We start from the raw sequence: 13,648 nt of genomic DNA on the forward strand, positions 1-13,648 counted from the left end.
TACATGTTCATAAGTGTAATGCAAACAACTAAATATAAATATGCCTTTATGTACATAGGCATGTACAGAAGGACATAAAATATATACATTTGATAATTTTTTTACTTTTTAAAAAATATTATTTTCTGGGCCCAGGCTGACATGTTGGATCAGGAAGCAGCTTTTGTGCAGATTCGGGAGGCAAAGACAATGGTCGAAGAAGACCTCCAGAGAAGGCTGGAAGAGTTTGAAGGGGAGCGCGAACAGCTACAGAAGTTGGCAGATTCGGCAGCATCTTTGGAGCAGCATTTGGAACAAGTAAGTAGCTGCAGCCACTCTGGAAATCATACTCACAGAGACTTCCCCAGGTCTGCACACAGATGGCCTGCATAGCAGCATGTCAAGGCATATCAGAAGTGCACATTTGTGTTGAAGTACGTTGGAGTGTGTTTGAGGGATCAGGCTGCTGCCATATCAGCCCAGGTATGGATTTACACTTCTGTTCTTGTTCTGTACTAGGAAAGATGCTCTGAGAAGTCCCCCACAATTATTTAAATCAAGCTCAAGTGGTAGAGTTTCTGCTTAGTAAGAACGAAGCCCTGAGCTCAAACCCCATTACTGTCTCCCTAAAAGAATTAATCCTGGACAGGGAAAAAGTTGATTCTTGCCGCCAAGTTGAAGGCAACCAGTTGATTTTATCATCTGTTTCCAGGTGAAGTTGACGCTGCACCAGCGAGATGAACAACTTGATGCAGTGCAGAAGGAACACCTGGATCTGATAAAGCAGCTCGCCTCAACACAGGAGGCTCTGCAGGCCAAGGGGCAGTCCCTCGATGAGCTGCAGACACACTACGATGAGTTGCAGGCGAGGCTAGAGGAGCTGCAGGGAGAGGCTGCTTCTAGGGAGGACACAATTCGCTTCCTGCAGAATGAGAAGATTGTCTTGGAGGTGGCTCTGCAGGCAGCCAAGAGTGACAAGGATGAACTTGACAGAGGAACAAGGCGCTTAGAAGAAGACACCGAGGAGACTTCAGGTCTTTTAGAGCAATTGAAACAAGAGTTGGCCATCAAGTCCAGCCAGGTAAAGTAGTGTGCTGTTAGGTTGTAAATAGATGCTGGTCATTTGATTTCCTTTTTAGAAGTGTGATTAAACCGAGGGAAAATGCACTAAGGCAGTGATCCCAACAGCCTACGCTGTGTCCTGGACCTGAAACTGAGAGATTTTTTTTTTTTTTTTTTGGTCCAGTCGTGGGCCTGAACTCTGGGCCTGGACGCTGTCCCTCAGCTCTTCAGCTCAAGGCTAGCACTCTACCACTTGAGCCACAGCGCCACTTCCGGCTTTTTTCTTTTTCTTTATGTGGTGCTGAGGAATTGAACTCAGGGCCTCAGGCATGCAAGGCAAGCGCTCTACCACTGAGCCACCTTCCCAGCCCGAAACTGAGAGTTTTTGTTTTTATTTTTTCTTTGCCAGTCCTGGGGCTTGAACTCAGGGCCTTGGCATTGTCCCTGAGCTGCTTTTGCCCAAGAGTAGCACTCTACCACTTGAGTCACAGTGCTACTTTGGCTTTTTCTGTGTTCGTGGTACTGAGGAATCAAACCCAGGGCTTCATGCAACTAGGCAAGCACTCTACCACTAAGCCAAATTCCCAACCCATGAAACTGAGTTTTGTTTGGTCTTTTGAAAATATTCCTGAAGATGTCTTTCCCAGCTTAAATTGCTGCAGGAAACTTGATTTCCTTTCCCTCTACCTGTAGAGATTATGAGACAGTGCACAGAATGGGGCACGTGGCCAACACTAGGTCCAGTGTGGGCCTGCCCTGTGGACACACAGGATCCTGGTATATAAGAGCATAGCTCAGCATTCTACCATACTTGCGGAGTGCCAATGTGCTTATAATAATAGCACATGTCAGATGTAGGCAGACATGTAAAAAGGGTGTTCCAGAGGTGCAGTCAATATCAAGGAATGATTATGTCTTTAAACTTTAGTTTATAAAGACCAAGGGTTAGCCAGGTGCAGTGGCTCATGTCTATAATCCTAGCTACTCAGGAGGCTGAGATCTGAGGATTGCAATTCAAAGCCAGCCCAGGCAGGAAAGTCCATGAGACTCTTATCTCCGCAAGTGGTGCGATGGCTCAAGTGGTAGAATGCTAGTCTTGAGCTGAAGAGCTGAGAGATAGCACCCAGGCCTACAGTTCAGGTCCAATGACTGACCCCTCCGTGCCCACCCCCCCAAAAAAAGACCAAGGATTAGAGTGATTGCTGGTTGTTTCCCCTCTGGGAATACAATAATGGTACATATGGGTGTGGGGAATTTCTAGCCTATGGTGTAAGGCCTGTGAAATCATTTGGTATATTACAGGACAGACACTGTTGGCTGCCCACAAGCTATCTGCCTATGTTGATAACAGTCTTGTGGACATTCCCTTCCCTGACTGGCTTTGAATGCCAATCCTCATACTTGTCTCCTTTGCAGCTAGGCTTACAAGTGTGAGCCACTAGCACCTGGCTCTATTAGAGCTCTTTATTGCCTGTTAGGTTGGTTAGAAGGACAATGCTGGGATTTTACTCTTTTTTTTCAAAGAAAGCTGCTTGTACAAGCCCTTGGATTGTGATTATTTCTCTGTAAGAAGGTAGAGCGCAGTGGGATTGTGTTCCTATCACACTATGAAACTGCATTCTTACCTCTGTACTCTGATTCCTGCCGTGGAGGGTCAGAAGCAGCCTAATGGGAGAATAGAAATGCCTCTCAGACACTGGCATGTAGAAGTGTACTGACCATGTGTGTGTGTGCCCTCATGCATCTCTGAGACAGTGCTGTCCAATTAGGGGCCTGAAGTTTGCTGACCTTGCCTTCCCCTTGCCTAGTTCATCCTGTTGTTCTTTCTGTGGAACTCCTTTGAAGATAGGGGCAGGTGACAAAGTAGTTGAAGGGGATGAAGGGGCTGAAGGACTTGTCTGGGACAAACAGCGTTTTGATCTTTTATCTGGATTATTTAGGAAGCATTTTCCATATTGTAGGAAAATGGCTCAATCATTTCTTAACAGCTCAAGTTATCACTGGGGTTTGTAAGGACTATGCTTTGGTCTTAGGAATCATTTAAACGTAGAAAGCTTTGACCCATGAATAAGCTCTTCCCATTTCTGACACTGACTCTAGACAGCACTCTGACCACTGTACATCCCAGACAACTATAGATGACAGCTACCATGTAGTGAACATGTTCCACTGGTGCCTCCAGACGCTGTCGCATGACAGCAGGTCTGGGTGTCATGTAGTATGGTCCTGTGCCCTACATGCAGGTGCCACAAGGGCATTTGTGTCACATGGCTTTTGTTGGGGGGAGGAGGGGTTGAGGCTTGTCTGCTCATGGCTCGTGGTGTACCACTTGACACACCTTCAGCCCAGCTTTTTGCTAGATAATTGGTAATGGAGTCTTAAGGACTACTCTCATCGACTTTTCTGCCTGGGCTGGCTTCAAACTGTGATCTTCTGGGTCTCAGCCTCCTGAGTAGCTAGGATTCTAGGAGTTAAGACCTTGTGGCCCATACTCAAAAGCATTTTTTGTTGGGGCTCAGAGTGTGTCTCAGCTAGTGCTTTTGCCTAACCTGTACCTGAGTTCAATCCTCAGAATCAGGGGGCAGGAAATGCCTTTTTACTGTGTCAAAATGGCATTTCACATGCACAAACCATTCCATAGGCATAGTAGCTTGGTCTAAAGCTAAAAGTGTGTATCCTATAAAAATCCAAATGGTGTAGTGGGCTGATCTCTGACAGGCTTTGGGTAGCAAGGATGCAAGGTTTTCCTTTCCTTCCTTCCTCCCTTCCCCTTCTTCCTTTCCCTCCCCCCCCCCTCTCCTTTCTTTCCTTTCTCCCTTTCCTTCCCCTTCCTTCCTTCCTTCCTTCCTTCCTTCCTTCCTTCCTTCCTTCCTTCCTTCCTTCCTTCCTTCCTTCCTTCCTTCCTTTCTTTCTTTCTGGGTTCGGTCATGGGGCCTGAACTTTGGGCCTAGGCACTGTCCCTCAGCTCTTCAGCTCAAGGCTAGCGCTCTACCACTTGAGCCACAGTGCCACTTCCGGCTTTTTTCTTTTTGCTTATGTGGTGCTAAGGAATCGAACCCGTGGCCTCATGCATACAAGACAAGCGGCTCTACCACTGATTCACCTTCCCAGCCCCAGAAACTTTTTTTTTTCCTTTTCTTTTTTTTTTTTGTTGGTTGTGGGGCCAGAACTCTGGGCCTGGGTGCTGTCCCTCAGCTCTTCAGCTCAAGACTAGCGCTCTACCACTTGAGCCACAGCACTACTTCTGGCTTTTTCTGCTTATGTGGTGCTGAGGAATCAAACCCAGGGCCTCATGCATGCTAGGCAAGCATTCTACCACTGAGCCACCTTCCCAGCCCCCCAAATTAGCTTTGAACCATGATCTTCAGACTAACTCAGACTCCTGAATAGCTAACAGTTACAGGTATGAGCACCTGTCTTCATGGCAAGAGGGAGGATGCTAGTAATGTGTCCCTAAGTAATTCTTGGGCCATCAGCCTGGGTCTGGTTGCAGTCTCTCTTTGGTGAGTTGACTAGATCTGGCTCATAGGAAATGCCACTGGGTACAGGCCTTGAGCCCTCAGGCACCTTTTTTGTGAAACTCCCATAGGTGGAACATTTGGAGCAGGAGACAGCCTCCCTGAAGAAGCAGATGCAGAAGGTAAAGGAACAGTTTCTTCAGCAAAAGGTAAGAGAGGTGTGCTTTTCTTGTTTGAAACTGTCAGACACAGCTTCTAACAGTCACCTTTGCATCAGTAGAACAAAATCAGTCAGGTGGAAGGACACATTCATGTCTTCCTTTAAAAATTTTTTCTCTTTTTTCATTATAAGGATAATGTACACAGGGGTTACCATTACATAAGTGAAATAATGAGTACATTTTGTTCTGTCAGTCTTGAGGCCTAGACTCAGGTCCTTGGCACTGTGCCTGATCTCTTTTGCTCAAGGCTGGTGCTCTACCATTTTGAACCACAGCTCCACTTCTGGTATTTGAATGGTTAATTGGAGATGAGAGTCTCATGGGGACTATTGTCCTCAGGCTGGCTTTGAACCATAGTCCTCAGATCTCAGCTTCCTGAGTCGCTAGGATTATAGGTTTGAGCCACTTGTACCCAGCTATGCGTACATTTCTTTTTGGACAATGTCATCCCTTTTCTCGTTCTCTCCCAGGTTTTTTCTTGTGTTCTCACAGGGTGTAAAATTCATTTTTAACAGTGTCTAGTGAGCACCGCAGCTGCATTTGTTCACCTTTGTCCCTCCATTTCTGTGCATGTCCTCCTTCTTGAAAGCATTCCATTAATCTAAGATACCTTCCTTCCCTCATCACAGTCTAAGGTCAGCATGCCTTTTTGCAGGAAAGTCTGGAGGTCAACAATCTCCAGAAGTTGCCTGTGGCACTTGCAATGATGGTACCTGTCATGACACCCTCTTACTATGACTTCCATGAGCTATGTATATTGTGCATTGTTGTTAGTATACCAGTTGTGTTTGCTGTATAAAGTGTCGGAAACTTGTACCCTGAACCTATATTAAAACAAATTATGTTGTGCCCAAAATTCTGGTGAATTGTGAAGCTAAGGTCTGCTGGTGAAAGAATGCCTCTGATTCTGCACTTCCTTGCATAGTACCAGTTGAATGACTTACAGGTTCTGAGAGAGGAAGACCACTCACAGCGGTGCTATAATTGTATTTCTGTGTATAATTGAGATAGAAACACAAGGGCCGGGCGCCTGTGGCTTACGCCTCTAATCTTAGCTACTCAGGAGGCTGAGATCTGAGGATCGAGGTTCAAAGCCAGCCCGAGCAGGAATATCCGTGAGACTCTTTATCTCCAATAAACCACTAGAAAACCGGAAGTTGCGCTGTGGCTCAAGCTCTCGCCTAGAGCTGAAGAGCGCAGGGACAGCGCCCAGGCCCAGAGTTCAAGCCCTACAACCGACAAAAAAAGAAAAAGAAAAAAGAAACGCAAGGGATTGACTACCAGTCAGAAGCCAAACACAACTGAAGAAAGGTCTTGCCAGGTCCTTGGAAGAGATAAGGTGTCTAGTAGACTGACATGACACCACATGCAATTGCCAGATTTGCCAAGGTGTGGCAGATTGCCATGTGGTATAACAGAGACATTCAGACAAGCTGTGTCTACTAGAGTAGAAATATAATGGATGGTGTCTCAGATTTGATAAAATGTGTTACCTTTGTTTACAAAAGATTCTTGGGCTGAGGGTATGTGCCTAGAACATGTGCAAGGCCCTAGATTCAATCTCTAGCACTAAAAAGACAAAATTATGCCCTAAGTAGATGGTAAACTTTTTTTTTTTTCCAGTACTGGGCTTTGAATTCAGGGATTTGGGCTTGCTAGGCATCTGATGCTCTGTCACTTGGGCTACACCTCTAGCTTTGATAAACATTTTTTTAAATTGTATTTTTCTGGTAGTACTGAGGTTTTAACTCAGGGCCTTGTGTTTTGTAGGAAAACACACTACCACTTGAGTCACACCCCTAGCTAAACATTTTCTTTTAAGCTGTCCTGTTCCCTAGGGGAAGCCCCATTTGGATGCTGGCTTATACCTTGCATTTTGTGTGACAGGTGATGGTGGAGGCCTACCGGCGGGATACTACCACCAAAGACCAGCTCATCAACGAGCTCAAATCCACAAAGAGGCAGCTAGACTCCGAGATGAAGGAACTGAGACAGGAGCTAATCAAGCTGCATGGGGAAAAGAAAGCCATGGAAGTGGAGCACTCTCGCTTGCAAAAAGAGGTGTCCCTGGTCCACCAGCAAATGGTAGATCTTGAGAACCATCTTCTGTCAGTGCAGAAGGAGCGAGACGAGATGGAAACACAGATGCAGGTCAGCAGGACAGTCTGGGTGGGTTCTGTTGAGTAGTGAAAGTTCATTTGAGTATGCCTTGGGCTCACTGCAGGGTGGGGCAGGATGGGCACCAGCTGGGATTGTTTTTGAAACAGTAGAACAAGGCTCCCTGGAGCTACTCTTAGTAGGACAAACAGATAAGTCCAGACTATGATGCCACCTGTAGTAGAGGTGCTGCTGTAGGTACCACCCTTGTGATGGGCTCTTGGGAGCCAGCATTTTAGCTTAAAGTTCCACAAAGCTATTGCTAGGCAGAAAGCCAGGATGGAGACCTGGACTCCAGGCAGGGAACAGGGATGAGGAAGGCACAGAGCTAGCCATGTTCCTAGTGTTAGAAATGGCTCAGCGTGTTGGGGTGTTCCATAAGAATAAGAACACCAACTTGAATGGAACTTGGCAGAAGGGTGAACCATCAGCCCAAAATCTGGCAAGCAAGCACACAGAGCAGGCAAGCTGCTCCCTTTTTATCCCTAACCCAGCAGGCTCTGCCTCTCTGCTCATATTGGCTGAGGTCAGGTTCACAATCTTCAAAAGAATGTGGCTTAATAAACAGGATGTGACTAAAATTCATGGAGCTTTTAACAGGATGTCCTAATTAAAGTGCAACAGGAAAAGGTTGTAACTTTAATTAACAAGTGCCAAACCACCTGACCAAAGCAGAAACTTTTCAGAAAAACAATTCTTATAAGATTAAAGGAAAGAAAATAATCTATTTTTATAGAAAAGATACTTTTCTTACACCTGGGTAGCTATGCTACTATGAGCCCGAGCCTGACTGTCTCCTAAGTGCAGTGAAGCTGATGGGGGTGAGGGTGGCTGGATAGTGGTCTGTAGAGCTAGAAGTGAGGGATGAAAGGAGTACGGAGATAAGAGTCTACAAGAGTCCTAGCCAGGTATCTCAGCTGAGGAACGTTTCCCAGGATGAGAAATTGGGCAAGGGACACTAATTTGAGGAAATAGTGGGAAGATTCTAGATCAGGGCTCCATTTTATCTGACACAGTAGAAGTATCAGAGAGGGTCAAACTGAAAGTCAGGTAAACAAGTGACCTTGATGGGTCCCTAACCTGTGAGGAGCTCTTGCTGACCCTTCCTTGGGCATAATGCTAAGGCCCCAAGGGTAACAGCATCCATGTGAGGACAGTAGGTGGAGGGCACCTGATGCTGGGACCGGAGAATCTATAGCTGCCCGAGGGCTAGTGTAGTGGTGAAGCAAGCATATGGATTGGGACTAAGCATCAAAGGACAGGTAGATCAGGGTCTGGGCTGAAGCAGGTTCAAGGCACTTGGTGACAGTGGCTGGTTTGGTTCTTATCACTGTACAGTAAGGCCAGGAAGGGAGAGAGTATGAGGCCCTTCAGCTAACAATTGGGTTTGGGTGGAGTGTAGTTCTAGGGTCTGCAGGCGGGTACTCTCCCAGTTTAACTTCCCTCTGATCAAAGGCAAAAGTCTGTGTGTATGGCTTTTAGGCTTATCATATACTTTTCCCCTTTTGAAGTCTTTGCAGTTTGACAAAAAGCAGATGGTTGCCCTTACCGAGACCAATGAAGTACTAAAGAAACAAATAGAAGAGCTGCAGCAAGAGGCCAAGAAGTAAGTCTAGGAACAGCATACATTCACCAGTGATGGGTGCCAGCTCTGCTGGGAGCAGTTAAGAGTGACTCTGTGAGCGTACATGGTCAGACTTCTGTGGGACTGTGTTGCATGAGCTCACTTGGGGCCCATGAAAAGATAGTCTGGAACATTAAGTTCTAAATCTAAGTTCCAGAATGATTTGGCAGGTGCCCCCCCCTCCTCTCTCTCCTCCTCCTCCTCCCCCTCCTCCCCCTCTTCTTCCTCCCTTCTCCTCTTCCCCTTCCCCCTCTCTCCCCTCCTCCTCCTCTCCCTCCTCCTCCTTCCCTCCTCCCTCCCCTTCCCCCTCCTGGTTTTCTGGTGGTTAACTGGACATAAGAGTCTCACAGATTTTCTTGCCAGGGCTGGCTTCAAACCATGATCCTCAGATCTCAGCCATCTAGGTAGCTAAGGTTACAGTTGTGAGCCACCAGTGCCTGGCGGCAGTTGCTTTTTCTACAGAACAAACCCTGAGTCTATAAACTGATTTTGAAAGTATCCTTTAACAAGAGTTTTCCTATTTTGTAAAAATTGAATTTTTATTTTTGTAGTGCTAGGAAGTAATCAGAGCTTTAATGCATGCAAGTGTTCTGCCACTGATCTACACCCCCAGCCCTTTGTGTTTTAGGGTGTTGCTGTGTAGCCATGTAGTGCACACAAGTGTGAAGTCTCGACCATCTTGCATCTGCGTCCTGAGTGCTGCGCTTCCCATTCTGTTTGTGGGTGGTGCTAAGGTTTTTTTGTGTTTTTTTTTTTTTGGGGGGGGGGGGGCTTCGGTCGTGGGGCCTGAACTCTGGGCCTGAGCACTGTCCCTCAGCTCTTCAGCTCAAGGCTAGCACTCTACCACTTGAGCCACAGTGCCACTTCCGGCTTTTTTCTTTTTGCTTATGTGGTGCTAAGGAATCGAACCCAGGGCCTCATGCATGCAAGGCAAGTGCTCTACCACTGAGCCACCTTCCCAGCCCGGTGCTAAGGTTTTGAATTAGGGCTTTGAACTTGTTAGGCATGCTCTCTCCTGCTTAAACTACACTGCCAGCCTACTTCCATCTATTTTTGAAGTAGGGTCTTGTTTTTGCCTGTGTCAGCTTGGGCCTTGATCCTCCTGTGTACACCTCATGCTATAGCTGGGAGTATAAGTGCAGGCAGTGGTCTTAGGCATTTTTTTGCCCTGGTTGGCTTGGAAACATGATTTTCCCCAATCTTAGCTCTCATGGAGCTGTGATGACAGGCATGGTGGAGATGGGGGGGTCTCCTGAAATTTTGCTTGGGCTGGCCTTGAGCTGTGATCAACCCAATCTCATTCTCTCATGGAGCTAGGTTTACAGGCATGAGCCACTGGCGTCCAGGCTGTTTTTCATCTTTCACAGTCTTTTTCTTTTCTTTTTTTTGTCGGTCATGGGGCTTGAACTCTGGGCCTAGGTACTGTCCCTCATCTCTTCGGCTCAAGGAGAGCGCTCTACCACTTGAGCCACAGTGCCACTTCTGTTTTTCTGGTGGTTTGTTGGAGATACCTGCCTGGGCTGGCTTTGGACTGCGATCCTCAGATCTCAGCCTCCTGAGTAGTTAGGTTTACAGGCATGAGCCACAGGTACCTGGCTCACAATCTTTTATGCTCATATAAACCTAAATATAAATCTCAGACATACACAGGTATGTAAGTGCAAACAGCCCTTTACATTTATTTCCTTATTTTGTCGGGTGTAAGGTTGAACACAGGACCTGGGCAATGTCCCTGAGCTCTTTTGCTCAAGGCTAGTGCTCTATCGCTTTGAGCCATAGCTCCACTTCTGATATTTTGGTGGTTAATTGGAGAAAAGTCTCACAGACATTCCTGCCGGGGCTGGCTTTGAACAGGGATCCTTAGATCTCAGCTTTCTGAGTAGTTAGATTACAGGTATGAGCCATTGGTGCCTGGCTTCCTTTACATTTTTAAGAATTAATTCATTTGCCAGTACTGGGCTTGAACTCAGGGCCTTTTGCTCTTGTTTGGCTTTTTTGCTCACAGCTGGTGCTCTACCACTTGGGCCATCTCTCTAGTCTGGCCCTTTGCTGGTTAATTGGAGATTAAAATTTTATGGACTTTTCTGTCTAATCTTGCTTTGAACCATAACTTTCCTCCAGCTTTCAGCCTTCTGAGTAGCTAGGATTACAGGAGTGAGCCACTGATACCAGGCCTACTTTTATTTTTTTTCCTCTCCAACAAGGTCTTCTCTTGTTACTTAGGCTGGCCTTGAACTTTTGATCTTCCTGCCTCACCCTTCTGAGTAGTGGGATTATAGTCATGTACCACTGCACCTGCTCTTTTAGGATCTTTTTACTACTGTGGTGTATCCTTTTCTTTTTGTCTTTTGTGAGTCAGTGATTCTTTCATGCACTTGATTGTTGAATTTTTGTTGACCTTCAGAAATAATTTTGGGGATGTTTCTATTTGGTAGGAGTGGACCAGTTCTACCCTTACAAGGATCATTTTTAAACCATTCTAAGAAGAAAAAAGGTCTGATGGTGGTGGAAGATATGATATGTCTTAGGGAACTCATGTAGCTCTTCTTGTTCTGGCTTGGCAAGAACATCTGACAGTTGCTGTTGCCCTTTCACCTAACAGTGGCCATACTAGTGCAGGATCAGGGTTTCTTAGATCTCAAGAACAGCTAGACTCTAAATGGTGTTGACCCAAGGAATCCTCTCTGGGGCATAAGGTCCAAAACATTGTCTAGCTCTGGAAGTGGACCCCGTCCTTGGTGTATTTGGTACGCCACATGCCAGGGTGGTTGTGATGGAGGTGAGCTCACTTTCTCTGTCTGCATCTTTTATTGTGTCCCAGGGCCATCACAGAGCAGAAACAGAAGATGAAGCGATTAGGGTCAGACCTGACGAGTGCCCAGAAGGAGGTGAAGACAAAGCACAAGGCCTATGAGAGTGCGGTGGGCATCCTTAGCCGCCGCCTGCAAGAGGCCCTGGCTGCCCAGGAGGCTGCGGACGCAGAGCTAAGCCAGCTCAGAGCCCAGAGCGCAGTTGGTGGCGGCGACTCCACTCTACAGGTAGGCAAATGCTGCATCTCTCCCCACCAGAGTCCTGGACACTCTGAGTGTAGGGAAGGGATATTTTTCCCCCTAAGACTTGTAAAAGGGCATTGTCCCTGAGCTTTTTCACTCCAGGCTAGTCCTTTACCACTTCGAGCCATGGTTCCACTTCCAGTTTTCTGGTGGTTAATTGGAGATAAGAGTCTCATGAACTTTCCTGCCCCAGATGACTTTGAACTGGCATCCTCAGATCTCAGCCTCCTGAGTAGCTATGATTCCAGGTGTGAGCTACTGGTGCCTGGCTGTAAAAGGGTTCTTTAAAGAGAGAAATGATTGAAATGTTCAGTGTGCACTTTCAGTGACTTCTGTACAGCATCTCTTGGCTCTCATATTCTATGTCATGAGCCTTGTTTTCTCCATGAGCCTCCTGGGCATAGAGAAATTCAACTCCTGGTTGTGATAAGTAGAGGCATGTCTTAGCCCTGGACTCTATCCTCCTTTGTGTTTGTGGGGTTGCAGGCATGGCCTGAAGTGGAGCAGTGGGTTGCACCCACCAGGAGGCTTGAGGGTCCGGTGAGGGTATGAGGGGCCAGAAGACAGAGTTTAATAGAGTCTGAAAAGCTTTGGAGGAGACATTCTTGGGTGGAGGCTGGCTTGGGGAGCTTAGGTTGGCTTTGCTCATGGTGGGTGCAGAAAACCATAAAGGCCCTGTTCTCCTGTCCTGGGGTGTAGGCAGGCCATGGGTTAAACAGGGAGTGCAGAAAAGGTTATTTCAGTAGGTGGTTGATTGTACTGCAGTGGCCAAGAGTTGGCAAAGCAGAATAAGGGTGGCAGATTAGGAAACAGGGCATTGAGCACAGCTCTGAGGGTGGCAGCAGAATTGCTGTTTGGGATCATCTGAGTTCTACAGTGTCCAGCCACATTTGGAGGAACTGGAGTTTGAGTTTAGGTTTGCATATAAGAAGCCAGAATACTTAGTCCTAGCTCTCAGACTGAGGCAAGAAGTTCTCTAGTGTGAAGCCAGCCTGGACCACATCATAAGACTTGGTCTCAACAACAAAACTAGACAGGCAGACAAAAGAACGTTAGTGGGACCACAGAGCTTTCTGCTAGGATTTGAGGAGCACGTGGGTTTGTCACAGCATGGTGACCAATTTTATTATCCTGTTTTGTCTGTTAGGAGAAGATCCAGGCCTTGGAGGTGGAGCTGCAGAATGTTGGCCAAAGCAAGATGCTGCTGGAGAAGGAGCTTCAGGAAGTGATTGCAATGACTAGCCAGGAGTTGGAAGAGTCTCGTGAGAAGGTTTTGGAGCTAGAAGATGAGGTAACACCTGCATGTTGCCATGCAGTGTCCTATATTGCTCAACACTGCTGCTTGTGTCTGGTTGTCTTCTGATTATTGTTGGAGACATCTATCTATCTATCTATCTATCATCTATCTATCTATCTATCATCTATTTATTATTTATTGCCAGTCTTGGGGCTTGAACTCAGGGCCTGGGCACTGTCCCAAGTTTCTTTTGCTCAAGGCTAGCACTCTTCCACTTGAACCACAGCACAATTTCTGGCTTTTTCTGTTTATGTAATACCGAGGAACCAAACCTAAGGCTTCATGCATGCTAGGCAAGCATTCTACCACTAAGCCACATTCCCAGCCCAAAAGAGACTATTTCTAGTGCACTAGTGAGGACAACAGTGACAATCATTGACAGTTACATGGGTGAATCTTAGGATAACCAGTGTGAATCTTGGCTTTCCCCAGTTAGAGAGTTTTAGTTGAAAATAAGAAACACAACTTGAGCCTTTCAAGGACACTCAGAGATAGCAGAGGCACCTGTATCTCCAGACGGTGCTAACTGCATCTTGGCATTGTCATCAAGAGCTCTTGCCATTGACCTGGCCTGTGTCTTGGCCTATCTTGAACCCTTTTCAGAGTCCTGGGAGACTGCCAGTCACTTTGGGTCAGCATACTTCTCCAGACCTCTCTGTCCCACCCTGAAATGTGTGTTGGTAATACTAGCCAAGCTCCATGCCACTATGTTGTGTTGGTGTGGGCTAGGCTGGAAGCAGTTCTTGGACAAAAGCTCCTGTGGTCCCAGAAGAGCAGCCTGTACTCAGGTGCTTCCC

General features: G+C 46.7%; 1 protein-coding gene across 4 annotated transcripts in view; it reads left to right on the forward strand.

Moving 5' to 3' along the window:
- The window catches only part of Golga3 (golgin A3), a 48,299-nt gene that overhangs the window by 21,650 nt on the left and 13,001 nt on the right, over positions 1-13,648 (forward strand). For all 4 annotated transcript variants that reach the window (XM_042667249.1, XM_042667252.1, XM_042667250.1 and 1 more), the window contains exons 10-16: positions 136-297; positions 692-1,060; positions 4,631-4,708; positions 6,608-6,871; positions 8,389-8,483; positions 11,323-11,539; positions 12,702-12,845. In XM_042667249.1, coding sequence (XP_042523183.1) covers positions 136-297; positions 692-1,060; positions 4,631-4,708; positions 6,608-6,871; positions 8,389-8,483; positions 11,323-11,539; positions 12,702-12,845 — 1,329 coding nt within the window. The remainder of the gene's footprint in view (positions 1-135; positions 298-691; positions 1,061-4,630; positions 4,709-6,607; positions 6,872-8,388; positions 8,484-11,322; positions 11,540-12,701; positions 12,846-13,648) is intronic.

Source organism: Dipodomys spectabilis, unplaced genomic scaffold (genome assembly GCF_019054845.1).
Source record: "Dipodomys spectabilis isolate Male_0828 unplaced genomic scaffold, ASM1905484v1 ptg000385l, whole genome shotgun sequence".
Classification (NCBI taxonomy): Eukaryota; Metazoa; Chordata; class Mammalia; order Rodentia; family Heteromyidae; genus Dipodomys; species Dipodomys spectabilis.